General features: G+C 38.9%; 1 protein-coding gene across 1 annotated transcript in view; it reads right to left on the bottom strand.

Annotated features, from left to right (window-relative positions):
• KIF6 (kinesin family member 6) overlaps positions 1-18,126 on the bottom strand; it is a 672,206-nt gene that overhangs the window by 441,101 nt on the left and 212,979 nt on the right. Inside the window, exon 6 of the mRNA XM_056137333.1 lies at positions 4,557-4,686. Within this exon, the coding sequence (XP_055993308.1) occupies positions 4,557-4,686 (130 nt within the window). The remainder of the gene's footprint in view (positions 1-4,556; positions 4,687-18,126) is intronic.

The raw sequence follows: 18,126 nt of genomic DNA, 5'->3' as shown, positions 1-18,126 counted from the left end.
TAAACTAAAGCTCTGGGGAGAGAACTCCGCAGACTGTCCTGACCCTGCACCAGGCTATCTTCACTGGGGCACCTCAGAGGGGACTGAGTTGCGTTTCCCTTCCTGCCCCAAGCAGAACCACGGCAGCTGAAAACCTCCAGAACCCAACTGCTGCCACGCTCAAGGCTACTTTCCACACACTTAGATGAACCTCACCCAAGAGGGGATGAGCCTCACCCAAGATTGGATGTACCTCATCTGAGAGTGGACAGGCAGGAAAACCCGGTATGCGGGAACCTGTGACTGATATTTCCAAGCCCACACAGATCAGGACTGGGCTTCCTCCCTCTAGGTCCCCAGTTTTCTGGAAGCTTGGCAGTCACACCCACAAAGTGCCCCTGACCACGCCATGTAATCTCATCAATGACCAAGACCCAGGACTATAAACTAAAGCTCCCGGAAGAGAATGACACAGAATTTCCTGGACATTATATTCTATCCATAAGAAGCAACACAAAACAAATCGTCTATCATTGCCTTTTTTGGCAGGTTTGAGTGGTGGTGAAACTGGTGTCAAATATCGAATGTAACCAAAGTAGAGAGAGAGCATGAGGGAAATTTTATGCCACACAGGCATGGGAAGGGTTGCAATGGGGTAGGGGGAGGGGAATACTGGGGATTTTGGTGGTGAAAAATGTGCACTGGTGAAGTGATGGGTATTTGATGATTGTATGACTGAAGCCCAAACATGAAAGCTTTGTAACTATATCTCATGGTGAAATAATAAAATGGAAGGGGGCAAAGCAGACTTGGGGGCTGAAACACAAAGGGCAAATTGGCAAGACATGGAGGAGGGAAATAGGAAAGAAACAAGAACAGAAGTAGTCCATGGCCAGAAAAAGGTAAAGGGAAACTGACCTAGACTATGAATAAATTGTCCCAGCTATGGGACCTTGCAGAGTGTGACAAATGAATGCAGATCAACTCATAAAATTAGATTGAGTGAAAACTGTTTAGGCTAATACAAAAAATACACCAAGACATACTACTGTGGACTTTGATACTGGGTCACACACAGTTCAGCTTTTACTATATTCATTCTCGTAGGCAGAACAATTCAACTTAAAAAAATTATCCCAAGGACATAGTCAAATTTCATTCACAGCACTTTAGGATTACAACAATTATTTAGGCGTTCCAAATAAATAAGAAGAGGACGCTATCGTTAGTAAGTTTTCCTTGAAATGCCGACTTTGGGAGAGAGAACATGAAAGAAAGAGCGTTCCATCTTGTGCCCCACATATTCAGATTTTGTTTTGCACATGTTTTTTGGTTACCATAGCAACTCCCAGATTTCTCTGTGTAAATGGGAAACTGGGAACCTCGTTTAAACAAAAAATGATTAGTGTGTTCTTTTTATCCTGGTAAGCTCATTCTGTGCTGACAAATTACATTTTGACAGCTAGGTTGTAATCTAAAACATGCTTCTTTTAGAAAGTCTGAATAATAAATTATTTCAAAGGATTGAGCTATTCACTTATACTTTAATATGTATTTGATTTTAATAAATTCAAGAGAATAAGTTAGGATATTTGTTATACTTTTAAAGTACTTCAGAGCATTTTCTTGTGAAAATTGACAGATGTCAATTTTACTGTTTTACTCATGAAATGTGATATTAGGGAAAGAGAGGAGCCTTCAGTTTGACTTGAAAGTTGAGCCCTGCCACACTCTGCCAGTTATTAGCTGAATAAACTTGGGCAACTCTGAGTCTCAATTCTCATCTATAAAACTAGAATCAGGAAAAAAAATAGTAGTGCCTACAGCACTTTCCAATCTATTGAGTTTGTTCTCTATGTAATTTGATAGCTATTATTACCAAAGAAAAATATAAGCAAGTACAGAAACATCCAAAACTTCAGAATATATTCTGAAGTACTTTAAAAGTAAAGCAAAAAGCTTATTCTCTTGAGTTTATTGAAATCAAGTACATGTTTAAGTATAAGTGAAGAATAACTAAATCCTTGGAAATAATTATTACTCAGACTCTATAAAAGAAGCATGTTTTAGACTTAGTTTAAAAGAAATAAGGTTTCACATAGAAAATACAAATATGTTTCAAAATAATGCTCTAACTGAATTATTGAGTTGGACTTCTTCGGGCTTCAATAATTTATGATACTATTATTAGATATTCCTCAGTAAGTAATAGAAAAGCCACTTACAGTGTCATAAAATGGTAGAACATGACAGATTAAGCTTGCACAAAGGAAGTCTGAGGTTCTCAAAACTTTTAACAATGAAAACATACAGTCAGCTACACTAATGTATAACATTGCAATAGAAAATGACTAAGCTTTTAACTTAGAAAGGGTACTAGTAAGACAGGGTTGGAGTCCTCAGTAATCCGTTCAAGATGAAAAAATGTATCTGTGAGGATAGGCCCTGGATTTTTCTAAGAATGAGTCATCTCTGGAGGAAAGTTTGCATTGAGGCTGGGGCACATTTCTCCTCTTGTTTTCCAAAATCACTCATTTCACTTTTTCATATTCCAGTGAGGGGCTGGATTCATCTATGCTCTATATTTCTTGGTTTTCTTCTTCTTAAACTATGGTTTAAGGAATGGGAATTTAGTGAGGCATAATAAATCTTCTGTCATATTCCTTAACCCTTAATCTTTCTTTAATTCTTGAACTTTCATTTGTTTTGAATTTGGAAGCACCATGAATGATCATATTAAATCTAACTGAAATATTTAAGCTAACTGAATAAAAATACAAATGCGAAACACTGTAAAGCAAAACATGATCTTCTTTTGGGGCAACATCCTAAGCAGTGCTCACGAGCCCAGGGTCCTTCCTAACTGCGCCAGTGGTTCAGTGTCTGAGACCAGGATGTGATGCTGTATCCACCACCAGTTCACCTTGGCATTTCAAACGGGATGTAGAGGGTGTGTCTTTGTCTCTAAGTCATGCCTAGTCATGCTTAGGATCCTTCAGGCCTACACCTCATGACACTAGGTGACCAGAATTTCTGAAGATCAAACTGGGGCCAGCAGCATGCAAGGTGTGCACCTTAATTCCTGCACTAGCACTATATTTTTGGTCCCAAAACAAGATATTCTGACATAACTTGTTAAAACATTCTTCAAATGAAAATAATTATTTAAGGAAGCTTAAATCCAGGTTTCACATGACACTTAAGTCCTCTATGTTAGTCTATTGAAAATTACGGTGCTTAATTGTTAAGCAACAAAAACAGTGAAGAACCCAACACAGCAACAAATGTTAAAAACATGTTCCACTCTATGAATTAGGTTTTAATTTATATATTTTTAAATGTAATAGTACTGCTGTTTATTCAGCCATTGATTAAGCTGATTGAATTGGGCATGAGCTCCACATTATTTTTTTAATTGAATATCCGTGAGATAGACCATTACAAAGATGTTCATAATTGGGATTCAGTCATACAATGATCCAGCACCCATCCCTCCACCAGTGTACATTTTCTATCACCAATGTCCCCTGTTTCTCCCACCCCCCCCCCCCCACCCCGCGCCCCAGCCTCCCTCTATAGGAGGCACTTTCCTTCTTGCTCACTCTCCTTTTCCCTTGTGGATTATGGTTTGCAATACAGGTGCTAAGAGGTCATCGTGTTTGTTCAGGGCATTCAATATTTTTATCAGGACAGTAAGGCTGGAGTAGCTTTTTAATTGGGAGGCCTTCTCATTTGGGTACTCCATTCATTTTACAGCAGTGTCACTGGATAAGAGTTTTGCAACCCTTCAACTCCACTCAGTAAGTGGGTGAGGTTAAAGTCCCTGTTCTAAGGGGACCAGTTTTTGCTACTGCCCAAAATCTCCAGGTAAAGTTTAGATGCCCTGTTAGGTTTACAACAAATAACAACAAATAGTTCTTGGAAGAAGTATGTCCCAAACTTGGATCTGATATATACTTATACTATATACAATGATTTTATGCTCAGATCTGTCTATATCCCATGCCTGTTTTAAATGTTTTTCATATATTAATTCATTTACTACAAGAAAATATATGACTGTTAACATTTGATGACAATGGATGACAATGGATGATCAAAGGTTAGGAAGAACAAATCATGTATTTTTTATATTTTAAAAATTATGCAAAAATTTATAAAATTAACACATCTAGTTAATTGTTATTAATCAATCCGCTACAAAACAAGTTAGACAACATCAAAAAATAAAAAATTAAGATAACTAAGATTTAAGTCCGAACTCATTACTTGGATGACCTTGGATGACCTTGAGAAAGTCTTCCCACTTCTTTTTGTTTGTTTTTAGTTTTGCTCAGGAACTAATCCTGGTGGTTATTGGGCTTCCAACTGGGATACTGGAGATCGAACTAGAGCTGGGCATGTGTAAGCCTTACCCGCTGTATATAACTCCAGCCCCAGTCTTCTCATTTCTTTGGATCTAGGTTTCCTGATTTAAACCAGATTTGAACAAAATTATTTTTCAGATGATTGTTGCCCTAAAACTCCATTATATCATATAATTTGGAAAAAACAACATGCAGGAAAAAGCTGTTTACCTCTGCAATCATTCTGTTCGTGTCCCCTAAGAAAAGCAGGTTTAGTGCTTCTTCCTCCGTGGTTGCCTGCTGAAGAGATAGGTTTTTCAGGTGAATGTTCTGATTAGTGTCCTCAAATATCGTCACTTTCCTAGGTAAATGGAAGAAACAAAAAGAATAAAAAACTTGAAATCTTTCTCAGATCATTTTTTCAGAGTGCTATCCCATGAAAGCTTATAAATATTTAGATACCAAAGAATTTTAAAGTGTATAAGCTTATTGGGGAAGCGGAGCTTGAGTCTGGTGCCTTAGATCACTCGGCCATCTTGACAGCAGCACAGTCGGTAGGGGTTTGCCTTGCAAGCGGCCAACATGGCCAACATGGCCAACCTGAGTTCGATTCCTCTACACCTCTCAGAGATCCTGGCAAGCTACCAAGAGTATCTCGCCTGCACAACAAAGCCTGGCAAGCTATTTGTGACGTATTCGATATGCCAAACACAGTAACAAGTCTCACAATGTTACTGGGCCCACTCCAGCAAATCAATGAACAATGGGAGGACAGTGACAGTGACAGTGATAAACTTATTGAATTAAAATGTAAGTTTTCTACCTCTATCTCAGAAAATAAATCCATATATAATTTTTATAATTAAGTTTTTTACATAGGTAAAACACATTTTTCTACTTTCTCTTTTAGTTCAATTTCATATCACTTCAATGTACATGGCACTTCAAGCTACTTAGTCTATCACTTTAAACATGATAAAAATATTTTTTTATTGAATCACAGTGAGCAATGGTTACAAAGCTTTCATATTTGAGTTTCAGTCATACAATGATCAAACACTCATCCCTCCATGTATGCACATTTCCACCAACGTCCCCAGTATCTGTCCCCATCCCACTGACTCCCCCTGCCTCTATGGTAGACAATTTCCCTCATACTCTCTCTACTTTTGGGCATTATGGTTTGCAAAACAGATACTGAGAAGCTATCATGTTTGGTCCTTTATCTACTTTCAGCACACATCTCCCATCCCAAACAATCCCTTCAACCACCATTGACTTAGTGATCCCCTCTATATTCCAGCTGCCTTCTGTCCCAGCTCATGAGGCAGGCTTCCAACTCTGGAGCAATATTCCTGGCCCTTATGTCTACTGTCATAGGGTGTAAGTCTCATATTATGTTATTTTATATTCCACAGATGAGTGCAACCATTCTAACTGTCCCTCTCTTTCTGACTCAATTTCACTTAGCATGATACTCTCCATGACCATCCACTTATAAGCAAACTTCATCACTTCATCTTTCCTAACAGCTGCATAGTATTCCATTGAGTAGATGTACCAAAGTTTCTTTAACCAGTCATCTGTTCTTGGGCACTTGGGTTGTTTCTAGATTCTGGCCATTGTGGAAAGTGCTGCAACAAACATACAGGAACAGATGTCATTTCTACTATCTTTTTTGCACCCTCGGTATATATTCCCAGAAGTGGTATTGTGGGGTCATATGGAAGCTCAATTTCTAGTTTTTCAAGGAATGCCCATATTGTTTTTCAAAAAGGGTGGGCCACTCTGCATTCCCACCAACAATGAAAAAGAATCCCTTTCTCCCCACATCCGCACCAGAACTGTTGTTCCTGTTCTTTTTTATGTGTGCCAGTCTCTGTGGTTTAAGATGATATCTCATTGTTGATTTAATTTGCATCTCCCTGATGATTAATGATGTAGAGCATTTTTTCATGTAGATTTTGGCCATTTGTATTTCTTTTTTGAGGAAGCATCTGTTCATTTCTTCTCTCCATTTTTTTGAGGGAGTTGGAGGTTTTTTCTTGTACAATTCTACTAGTGTCTTGTATATTCTGAATATTAACCCCTTATCAGATGTGTATTGGGCAAATAATCTTTCCCATTCCATGTTTGGTTTTTCCCATTCCATCCCCTTTGGTTTTGGTCACTGTTTCTTCTGAGATGCAGAAGTTTCTTAGCTTAATGTAGTCCCATTTATTTATGCTTGTTTCCACTTGCTCGGTTAGTGGTGTTTCATCTTTAAAGATCCCTTTGGCTTCAAAGTCTTGGAGGGTTCTGCCTATATTCTCCTCAATGTACCTAAGGGATTCATGTCTGATGCTGAGGTCTTTAATCCACTTTGATCTGACCTTTGTGCCTGGCATTAGACAGAGGTCAGAGTTTATCTTTTTGGAGGTAGCTGTTCAGTTTTGCCAGCACCACTTGTTGAAGAGTATTGCTCCACTTCACATTTCTTGCTTTTTTTTATCAAAGATTAAGTGATCATATATTTGAGAGCCTGTGACAAGATATTCAACTTTTTTCCATTGGTCTGCGTGTCTGTTTCTAGTCCAATGGCATGCTTTTTAAATTACTACTGCTTTGTAATAAAATTTGAAGTTACGGAAAGTGATGCCACCCATCTTCTTTTCTCCAAGGATTGCTTTAGCTACTAGAGCGGGTTTATTGTTCCATAACATGATGAGAATTGAGATAATTGTCATCCCTCTAGGAAAGTTATTCCCTGTATTCTTTTCTTTTTTCCTTTTATTTTTGTGTGTTCTTTTTGGGTCACACCCACCAATCTCAGGAGTTACTCCTGGTTCTGTATTCAGGAATTACTCCCGGCAGTGCTTTGGGGACCATAGGGGATGCTGAAGATCAAGCCCGCATTGGCTACATGCAAGGCACATGCCTTCCCCGCTGTACTATCTCTAGCTCCCCCTGTTTAGTTTTCTAATCATGGGACAAAATTGTTATGTTCATATTTTCCTTGGTTCTTATTATTTTGGGGGATCGTGTGTCAGGTCACATTCAGTGGTTCAGGCCTTACTATTGGATCTGTGATCTGGGTCACTCCCGGTATTTCCTGGAGAAACAGTGCAATGCCAGGGAACAAACATGTCGTCCTTTTACATTGACAATATATCTCTTCTTTCGATCCTTATAGTAACGGTCTAAGGCTAAGAATTATGTTAATCTATTACAAATGGCTTTGAAAAATGTTACTAAGTTTTATCAGCACTCTGGTGCCAACACAATTACCTCCAAGATAACTTGAAACTCTCCAGAATTGGCTCATAAAAAAATCTCAAGATCCTTTTAGGATTTTCTACAACTGAACACAATTTGGTCAAACTTCATACTCTGCTTCAAAGGATAACTAACTCAAGCACTAAAGTAACTAGTGTTCTCTTGTGCCTCTTGACAGTTGCTTTCCTGATTTTCTGAAGAAAAAGAAAGGAAAATGGAAAGGAGAAAGGAAGGAAGAGAGGAAAGAAGGAAGGGAGGGAGGGAAGAAGGGAGGGAGGGAAGAAGGGAGGGAGGGAGGAAGGGAGGGAGGGAGGGAGGAAGGAAGGAAGGAAGGAAGGAAGGAAGGAAGGAAGGAAGGAAGGAAGGAGGGAAGGAAGAGAGGGAGGGAGAGAGGGAGGGAGAGAGGGAGGAAAGAAAATCTTATAATTCATAAGAATTGAAAGGAGTATCTGAACTTTCTTAAAATATCTAGAACTGACTATAATAAATAAAGGTTGGCATCATAAAACACAACATCTCTAATAAAAACATAACTAGCAAGTGGACATGTCTCACATGACTTTATAACAACAACTTTAGAACAATGAAGATTTTGAGACTATAACAACTTCTCAACATTCCCTTTTAAAAGGAGGTTATCTTGACTTTCATATGTAATTTGTGGGCACTTAAATACTAATTACAGGAAGAAACTAGAGTTCTACCAGCACATCTGTGACCAATATGTCACTAGTAATGTACTCCTTTGCTAAATTTTTGGACTTCTTTTTAAATCCTTCAACAATACCAACTAAGATGGAAAAGATCTCTTTTCTTAATGAGAACAAGTGCATTTTATTTATTTTTCAACAAGATTCATAAGTGATTTTATAAATGCTTAAGAGTTCAAAAATGCCTGGAAAACATGAAGGCATTTTTACTGAAATGTAGGAGTTGTATTCTATTTTAAGAACTCACTTTATTCCTTAAACTGTTTTTCCATCTTGATACTTCTGAAGTGGCTTAAAAAGGTTTGGCTAAATTCGCTCTCCAGGGATAAAGAAATCAGAATTCTGCCTAAAACCATGAACACTGTGACTTACAGGTAAAAAGAGTTGAGTACTACTTAAGTACTACTTAACTCTTTTTAGTGCTTAAGAAGATAAACACATGGAAGAAGTGATGAGACAGTAGATTAAAAGTGGAGAGTTCTGTATTTTTCAACATGGTGGTATAAACAACTTTTCCAAACCCAGGCTCGAGTCATCTGTGATACATGCTTTAAGGTCAAATTTGACACTATACTACCCGGTGCAAGTTCAGAAAGTAGAATGTGGAGTGGGACAGGGGCGTGGGGGTGGGTAATTATTCAAAGAGAAGGATGCAATGAGAGCCCTTGAGCATCCAGGGTATGTCAGACACTGGCATGGTTTTATTTAACCCAGCAGTTCTCATCCTGCATAAGCATAGAAAAAATCTGAGGGACTTTTAACAAAATAAAATGTTGATACTCAGTCCTTTCCTAAGTGATCTGATCTGATTTCTGCAAGTCTCGGTATGGGTATCAGAAAATGTGAAAGCTCTAGGTGATTTTAAATAATAGTTAACATTAAGTTATTGCAATTGATGTCAGCTTTAATCACCCAATACTCTATTCACCATCAAAGGCACTCTCAAACTACATCTACTCAGAGGCAACACCACTGTGTATTTTTAAAAGTCTGCCCCTTCAATGGAGGGATACGGGTATACTGTTTATGGGTGTGGTGTTGGAATTATATGCATGGAAAAAAACGAATAACACTACTGTAAATCAAAAGATTTCAGTAAAGAAATATAAGTTAAAAATAAAAGGACAGAAGGAAAAACATGGTATATGAAAATAATTAAAATAATGAAATTTTTAAAATAATTAAAATTTTATTAATAAATTTTTAAAAATTTGCCCTTCAATAAATCATTTCTTTTCTGGGAATGGAGATATAGAACAGTGGGTAAGGCACTTACCTTGCAAATGGCTCACTGGTTTTGATCCCTGGCACCCCATATGCTCCCTGAGCCTTGCCAGGAATAATCCCTAAGTTTAGAGCCAGAAACCCTGAGCACTGCCAGGTGAACCCCCAAAACCCAACAGATAAAATAAAAAGTTCTTTTTCTAAATGCCTGAACCATGTCATGTAGCTAATGGGTATATTAAGTTGCCAGTTAACCACCACCGGTGACTGAAACCCAACTGGGAACTATGGATCTATCAAAACCTCCATAGGAGTTATATCACTGCTGAGTTAAGCAAATCTACGTGATAAGGAGATCATATGGTACATATATGTTTCTCTTCTTCATTGAAGAAAAGAATTAAAATTATGTTAAAATTAAATTAAATGCTGTAATTAAATTAAAAATCTTGAAATGAAGTATGGAATTCAAAGAGCTCATTTCTTAGACGACATAAGTGAATCACAATACAGGAGGATATTTACATAGGGTCATTATAAGCATATGGTAGAAAGTATGAAATATTGTCGGTGGCATTTAGCTAAACTAGCTTTTCCTTTACAATTACCCAGTCTTTGATCTCCAATGTGGGTACTTCGAAACTATTATACTTGTACATTTACTTCCAGGTATTTGTCCAGCTTTGTCATTTTGATCAAAACACACTTTTCATAGATCTCCAGGTTTTTTAATTTTTAATTTTATTGAATCATATACAGTTACAAGGGCTGGAGCAATAGCACAGCAGTAGGACGTTTGCCTTACAAGCGGCTAACATGGTTGACCCGAGTTCGATTCCTCCACCCCTCTCGGAGAGCCCGGCAAGCTACCGAGAGTATCTCGCCCACACGGCAGAGCCTGGCAAGCTACCCATGACGTATTCGATATGCCAAACACAGTAACAAGTCTCATGATGGAGACGTTACTGGGCCCACTTGAGCAAATCGATGAACAACAGGAGGACCGTGACCATACAGTTACAAAGTTGTTCATGACTGAGTTTCAGTCATACAATGTTCCAACACCCATCCCTTCACAAATGCCCATTTCCTATCACCAATATCTGCAGTTTTCCTACACAGACTGTCTCTGTGGCAGACCCTCCTGATCATCTCATCCCCCTCCTCTCCCCCTCCCCCTCCTTCTCCTCCTCCTCTTCCCCTCTCTTTCTCCCTTTCTCTCTCTCTTTCTCTCTGTCTTATTTCTTTTTAGGCACTGTGGATTGTAATACTGTTACGGAAAGGGTATCATGCATATTACTTTAGCTCCTTTCAGCACTCAGCTCTGTCCAGAGTGATCATTTCCAACTATCACTGTCACAGTGGTATCTTCTCTGTACTAACTACACTCCTCCTTCCCCTTTGTGGCAAGCTTCCTATCATGGACCAGTTCTCCTGACCTTTGTTCCTCTATCTTTGGGTACTATTCATATATCATGTTGGTTTTTTTTAAGTCTTACAAATAAATGCAGCCATTCTATGTCTGTCCCTCGCCCTCTGACTCATTTCACGCAGCATGAAACGCTCCATAGTTATCCATATATAAGCAAATTTCATGCCTTCAAACTTCATTTTTCCTAACACCTGCGTAGTATTCAATTGTGTCGCTACACTATAGTTTCTTTATCCACTTATCTGTTCTCAAGCACTCGGGCTGTTTCCAGATTCTGGCTGTTGTGACTAGTGCTGCAATGAACACAGGAGTACAGATGGCTTTTCTGCATTGTATTTTTGGGCTCTAGTATAAATATCCCTATAAATATCTGAGGAATTGAAAGAGCTATGCCTGGAATATCATGTTTCAGTCAAATGAGAGAAAGAATCCGGAGTTCTGACCTCCGTCAACGATCAAGAATCAGGGACGCTGTCTCGTTTGCCAAGGTGTCAAAAATCAGATGGGCTGGTCACGTAATGAGATTTAAAGACGACCGCTGGACTAGAGCTGTTACCGACTGGATTCCACGGGATGTCAAAAGACCGCGTGGCCGCCCACCTACCAGATGGTCAGACTTCTTCGTCAAGATCATGAACAATCGGTTTGAGGCTCTTCGTGTTCCCAGAGCGAACAGATGCCATTGGGCTACACTAGCACGCGACAGGGACAAATGGAGACGTTACTGGCGCCCGCTCGAGCAAATCAACGATTAACGGGAAGTCAAGTGACCAAGTGATCAAGTATAAATATCCAGGAGCAGCATTGCTCTGTCCTATGGAAGCTCAATTTGTAGTTTTTTTAAGGAATGTCAACATTGTCTTAAAAGAAAAGCTGGATCAATCAGAATTCCCACCAGCAATGAATGAGAGTCCCTTTCACTTCACCCCACACCAGAACAGGTTGTTCTTTTTGATGTGTGCCAGTCTTTGTGACATGAGATTATCTCACTGTTTTGATTTGCATCTCCTTGATAATAAGTAATGTAGCATTTTTTATGTGGATTTAGGCCATTTGTATTTCTTCTTTGAGGAAGTTTCTGTTCATCTCTTCTTTGCATTTTTTGATAGGGTTGTATGTATATTTCTTTTTTCTTTTTTTCTTTTTGGGTTATGCCCGGCGATGATCAGGGGTTATTCCTGGCTTTACACTCAGGAATTACTCCTGGCAGTGCTCTGGGGACCATGAGATACTGGGATTCGTAGTTGGGTCGGCCGCGTGCAAGGCAAATGCCCTACCTGCTGTGCCATCGCTCCAGCCCAAGGGTTGTATGTATATTTCTTATAAAGTTCTACCAGTGCCTTATATATCTTAGATATTAACCCTTTATCAGATGAGTGTTGGATAATTAATATTTTCCATTCTGTGAGCTGTCTTTGTATCTTTGTATTCTGGTCATCATTTTCTTTGATATCCAGAAGCTTCTTAGTTTAATGTAGTTCCATGTTGTTTATTTTTGTTCCCACTTACTTCGTCAGTAGTACTCATCCTTAAAGACATCTTTAGTTTCATTGTCATAAAGATTTCTGCCTTTACTTTCCCTATGACTTATGGATTCAGGTCTGATATCAAGGTATTTAATACATTTTGATTCAACTTTTATGCATGGCATTAGAAACAGGTCTGAGTCCTTTTTTATTTTTTTGGAAAATTTGTGGAAGACTAACTGATCACATGCCTGATGGATTGTCTCAGGATATTAAAATTTATTCCATTGATCTGAGGATATGTCTTTATAACAATACTATGCTGTTTTAATTATTACTGCTTTGTAGTACAGTTTGAAACTGGGGAAAGTGATGTCTCCCATCTTCTTTTTCCCAAAGATTGCTTTAGAAATTCAGAGGATGGTGTTGTGTTTATTATTTCATGCAAATTTTAGGAGCATTTGATCTACTTATTTTTAAAATGACAAGGGGCTCCTTAGAAGAACTGCATTGAGACTGTATAATGCTTTGGGGAATGTTGCCATTTTGATGATATAAATCCTCCCAATCTGTGAGCAGGGGATGTGTTTTTATTTCCTAATGTCCTCTTTTATTTCTTGAGGTATTATTTTGTAATTTTGTTTGTATAGGTATTTCAACTCTTTAGTTAAGCTGATTCAGAGGTACTTAATTTTCTAAGGCACAATTGTGAATTCAACTGTCTTTTAAATATCTTTTTTCTCCTTCATTATTTGTGTATAGAAAATCCACATACTTTTGTGTATTAATTTTGTAACTTTCCACATTCCTACACAAATCTATTGTTTCTAGGAGCTTCTTTGTATATTCTTTAGGATTTTTTAAGTATAGTATCATGTCACCTGCAAACAGTGAGATCTTGAATTCTTTATTTGATATCTGGATGCCCTTGCTATCTTTTTCTTTCCTAATTGATACTCAAGTAATGTATAGAAATGGAGTGGTGAGAGTGGGCTTCCTTGTTTTGTCCCTAATCTTAGAAGGAAGGCTTTTGGTTTCTCCCCTGTTGGAGTACAAGGAGGTGAGGTTTATCAGGTTGCACCCATCACAGTTCCCCCAAGTCACTCCCATTACTTTGTTATCTGTAACCACTTCTGTGCTCTCTCCCCAATCAATTTGTAAAGTCTCATCCTTCTAGGACACTGAACTTGCACTGCAAGTTAATATTGCCTTTCTCCTCTCCTTGTGTCCTTTGAATAGTTTATGCTATGCCCTTTTTGTATAGATACAGAAAGACAATTAATTAATATTATGCTTTGTAACTTAGGAGTTGATTGGCCTTGAATATTATTCACTCCTGGGCATCTGCTTTCTCAACTTAAGCCTCAGTTGCCCTCACTTCCTAGCACCTCAAAAGCAAGGTCCCGACGTGGGACTGGATGGAACCAGGGCAAGCCTGTAAGTTATGTGCTACCCTGGCATCGCGATGGGCCAGGCCAAGGTGCCACGATTCTTAACTATAGGTTAAGAGTTTGATCATAGGCAAATGCTGTCATGATCCAAAAGTAACGACGAGACTAGGACCCTGCTGCTAAGAATAGGAAAGGTGTCTGGCCTGAGCACTGCAGTCTGAGATGGAGCCCTAGGGGAGCAATTCTATAAGCTTAAGGTATTTCTTACTGTATCCATACAAATGACTTCTATTATATATGCTTATATGTTGATCAGACAAGGAGAACAGAAACACATCCAGGGAATTCTCTTCTAGTGTGAGTTGATCTGCTATATGAGAATCTGTCCTAGAAGCAGCCTTCCCATGTGTCCTGACTAGCTTGGATGAGACCTTACATTTCTCCCCTTCATCTGCCCTCAGTGAGAATGAGGCAGCTTCCCTTATCTCACAGAAATCTTACTGTAAGAGGCAGGGTAGTCATTGAGATGTAGATTTCAAGCTCTAGCAGGCTGGTCTCTGATATGCTATCCAAATGCTTGCAGCTTGTGTAGGGTGAGGTCAAGATCACTGACCTGCAGATGTATAGAAACAATGTATGTTCTGCCATCTCATTGTTCTTTCTGTAACTCTTTTTGATGACATCACTGTATTGCTCCCTTTAGAGGTACCATGATCCATATAAGGGAGATTTCAGGGGTCTCAGGGGGACACGTGCGGGGAACACGTGCGGACACGTGCCATAGAGAACCTGGGAACATGTGCTTGAGAGAACCAGAGAGCACGTGCTTGAGAGATCCTGAGGCCTCTATGACATACACTTCTTCCTTGTAATAAACTGCTGCTAGACCAACCAGCCTGGCCTTCATTTCCTTCGTTCGCCGGACCATCGCCATCAACCTCCCTGAAGTGGGGAAACGGCCTGAGATGACCGAACGCAGGTGGCGGGAGAGATAGGCCACTGCCATTTCCCTTGCCTGTCCTTTGTGAGTGTTTACACACTCCCCATTGAGAATAATGCTTGCTGTGGGCTTGTGGTAGATGGCTTTGACTATATTGAGGAAAGTTCCTTCAATCCCCATTTTGGTGAGAGTTATTATCACAATTGTGTGCCGGATCTTGTCAAATGTTTTCTCTGCATCTATTGATATGATCATATGGTTTTTATCTTTTCCTCTATTGATATGAAGTATCATGTTGATTGACCTGCATATGTTAAATCATCCTTGAATCCCTGGGATGAATCCTACTTGGTCATGGTGTATGGTGTTTTTGCTGAATTATTGTATTCTATTCGCTTTTAATTTGTTGAGGACATTTCCATCTTCAGGAATATCAGCCTGTAATTTTCTTTTTGGTGGTGTCTCTATCAGCTTGTGACATCAGGGTGTTATTTGCCTAATAGAAACTGGGGCTGTTTTGTTTCTTTAATTTCCTGGAAGAAGAAAATGATTGGCAGTAGGGCCTCTTTAAAGACTTAAATCCATTTATGCCTGGGCTTTTGTTTTGGGGTAGACTTTTGATAACTATTTCAATTTCCATGATAGTGGCAGGTCTGTTTAGGTATTACAAATAATCTTGGTTCAGTCTTAGAAGCATATAGAAATTCCAGGAATTCTATTGTATTCATTTTTTCATTTTTAAAAATTTTTGGGATAAAGATTCTCAGAGTAATCTATGATGATCTCTGGTGAACCTTTGAAATTCTGTTAAGTCTGTTGTGATGCCCCCTTTTTCATTTATGATTCATTTTTTAGAATTACCTTTATCTTTATTTGTGAGTCTTGCTAGTGATTTACTCATCTTATTTATTTTTTCAAAGAACCAGCTCTTGGTTTTATTGATCTTTTAAATATTTGGGGGGATTCCAGTTTATTAATTTCTATTCTAAGTTTTATTATTTCCTTCTTCTTGCCACTTTGGGATCCTTTTGCTGGTCATTTTCCAGTTTCTTAAATTGTGCAGTCAAGTTACTTAGTTGGGCCTTTCTTCCTTCCTGATAAATGCCTGCATAGCATTGAACTTTGTACATTACACCAAGTTTGCTGTATCCTTCAAGTTCTGGTAGGTAGTGTCCTCTTTCTCATTTGTTTCCATGAATATTTTAATTTCCTCTTTGACTCCCTGACCGAATCGTTGTTTAGCAATTAACTATTTTATTTCCAGGTGTTTGAGTTGTTTCTCTATTTCTTTTTATGATTAATTTCTACTTTCAGTGCATCATGGATGAGAAGATAGCTGATATGATTTCTATGTGCTTAAATTTTTGGAGGTATGTTTTGCATCCCAGTATGTGATCTATCTTGTAGAATGTCCTATGTGTATTGGAGAAGAATGTGTATTCTACCTTTGAGCATGAATGGGCCTGTATATATCTATTTACCCCCTCTCTCTTCCATTTCTTCCCTCAAAGTATTTCCTTGCTGAGATTTGTCTAGTTGATCTATTGATAGGTGAAAAAGCAGTGTTGAAATTTCCAACTACTAATGTTTTCCTATCAATGTCTTTCTTCAAATATATTAGCAGTTTCATTTTTGCTGGTCCCTCATTAGGTGCATATACATTTAAGAGTGTAAGTTCTTCCTGGTATGTATACCCCTTTATCATAAAAGGAATGTCTCATAACTTTTTTCAGCCTGAAGTTCATGTTGTCTGATTTTTTATGTTGTCTATGGCCACCCCAGCCTTTTTCAGGGGTTACTGTACTTTAAGAGTCATCTTCTAACCTTTGATTCTGAGTCTGTATTTGCTCTGAATGTTCAAATGTGTTTCTTGCAGGCAGCAGAGTGTTGGTTTCAATTTTCTAATCCATCCTCTCTGGGTGGGGGGTGTTCTTGGTGATCTGAGGGTGTGGAATGGTGACCCAGAGTAAAAAACAGGGCCCTCAACACTTTGGCTGCCTCAGTTTCCAGGGACTCTCTGGGTTGGTGTAGCCAACCTGGGCGACTCAAGTAGCCCTCCTCTTCCTTATCCACTTCAAGGGTCATGTCCAATTGTGACCTCCAGGCAAAATGGTGATTCCAGGTAAAATGCAGGGCCCCTAACACCTCGGCTTCCTCAGTTTCCAGAGACCATGGCTGGCCAGGGCTTAGGCTCAATTTTTCTGCAGGGACTTTCAGCAGTCTTTTTCAACTCATCACTAATACTTCTCTGGGCCTTTTTTGATACCGTATTTTCTTCATTTATTTAGGATTTCTTGCCTAATGAGAGGCTTTTAAAAGTATATAGAATGGCAGGTTTGTGCCATATAGATCAGTTTTGCATTCTGTCATGCCTCTCTCCCTGCATAGGGCTCATCTATGGGCACTCTCTGGCATCCCTCTGGAAAATTTTGTGGTAAAATTTTCTCCAATCATTTTCCCCTTGCCAGTTCTCCTCAGATTCTTTCCTGGTTCATGCCCAATCGCTTGGGCACAAGGCTTTGTACTTTCCTTCTTGCCCTGTAATCCCTTATTGAAAAACTCTCTTTTCACTATGTCTTGAAGCTAATGTGTCAGCCTTTATTCAGAAAAGCACAGACTGAAGCCTGCCATGATACTTACTCCTCATACCTATAGGGTGGACGAATCTGGAAGTGAAATGTTTTAAGCTCCCTTGCTGGGGGAATGCTTTTCAAACGTGGAGGAAATAAGAATCATTAGTCACAGTTTCTCATCGAGTTGCTTCCTTTGCTGGCCCTTTCTTCCCCCAACTCTCACAAATCAATAGCTATTTCCTGAATCCTTAGTCTGCCACTTGATTCTGACTATAATTTTCATGGGTTTGAAAGAGGGCTTTATTAGAGCTTCTTGAATAAACATCCTAATTCCAAGATGGAAATCCCCCAAACTATTTATTTGATTCCTTTTGAAAGGGCCTGTGAATAGTTTGCCCTAAAAAATGATTCTTAAATGTTTAGACTTCAAGTAAAAAGTCACTGATAGCCTTAACTTGGATACCTAAGTGGAAAAGTTCTGCTAAGTATATTCGGCCTGTTTAATGATGGGGAAGAGGCAAGCACTGTGTTTTTTCTGTAAACAGAGAATCTTTCCATTTGGCAAAGTAGCTGGAATTTGTAGACTCTTTCTAACTGACTGGAAGACATATCAGGAGCAATAGCCAAGCTCTTGTTAACAATAATGGAAGCCATCAATGACAAGAACCCTCCCCATCCCACATCCTACCTCCAAAATATTCCAACACCAGCAACTAACTGAATAGAAACTTTCCAGAAGTTAGTGCACTGACTCTGGATTCTAATTTTCTTCTTATGAACAAATGTTATTATGGTGATTTTTCTTTTAAA

Source organism: Sorex fumeus, unplaced genomic scaffold (assembly GCF_029834395.1).
Source record: "Sorex fumeus unplaced genomic scaffold, SorFum_2.1 ptg000123l, whole genome shotgun sequence".
Lineage (NCBI taxonomy): Eukaryota > Metazoa > Chordata > Mammalia > Eulipotyphla > Soricidae > Sorex > Sorex fumeus.
This window is presented reverse-complemented; position numbering and strand designations above follow the sequence as displayed.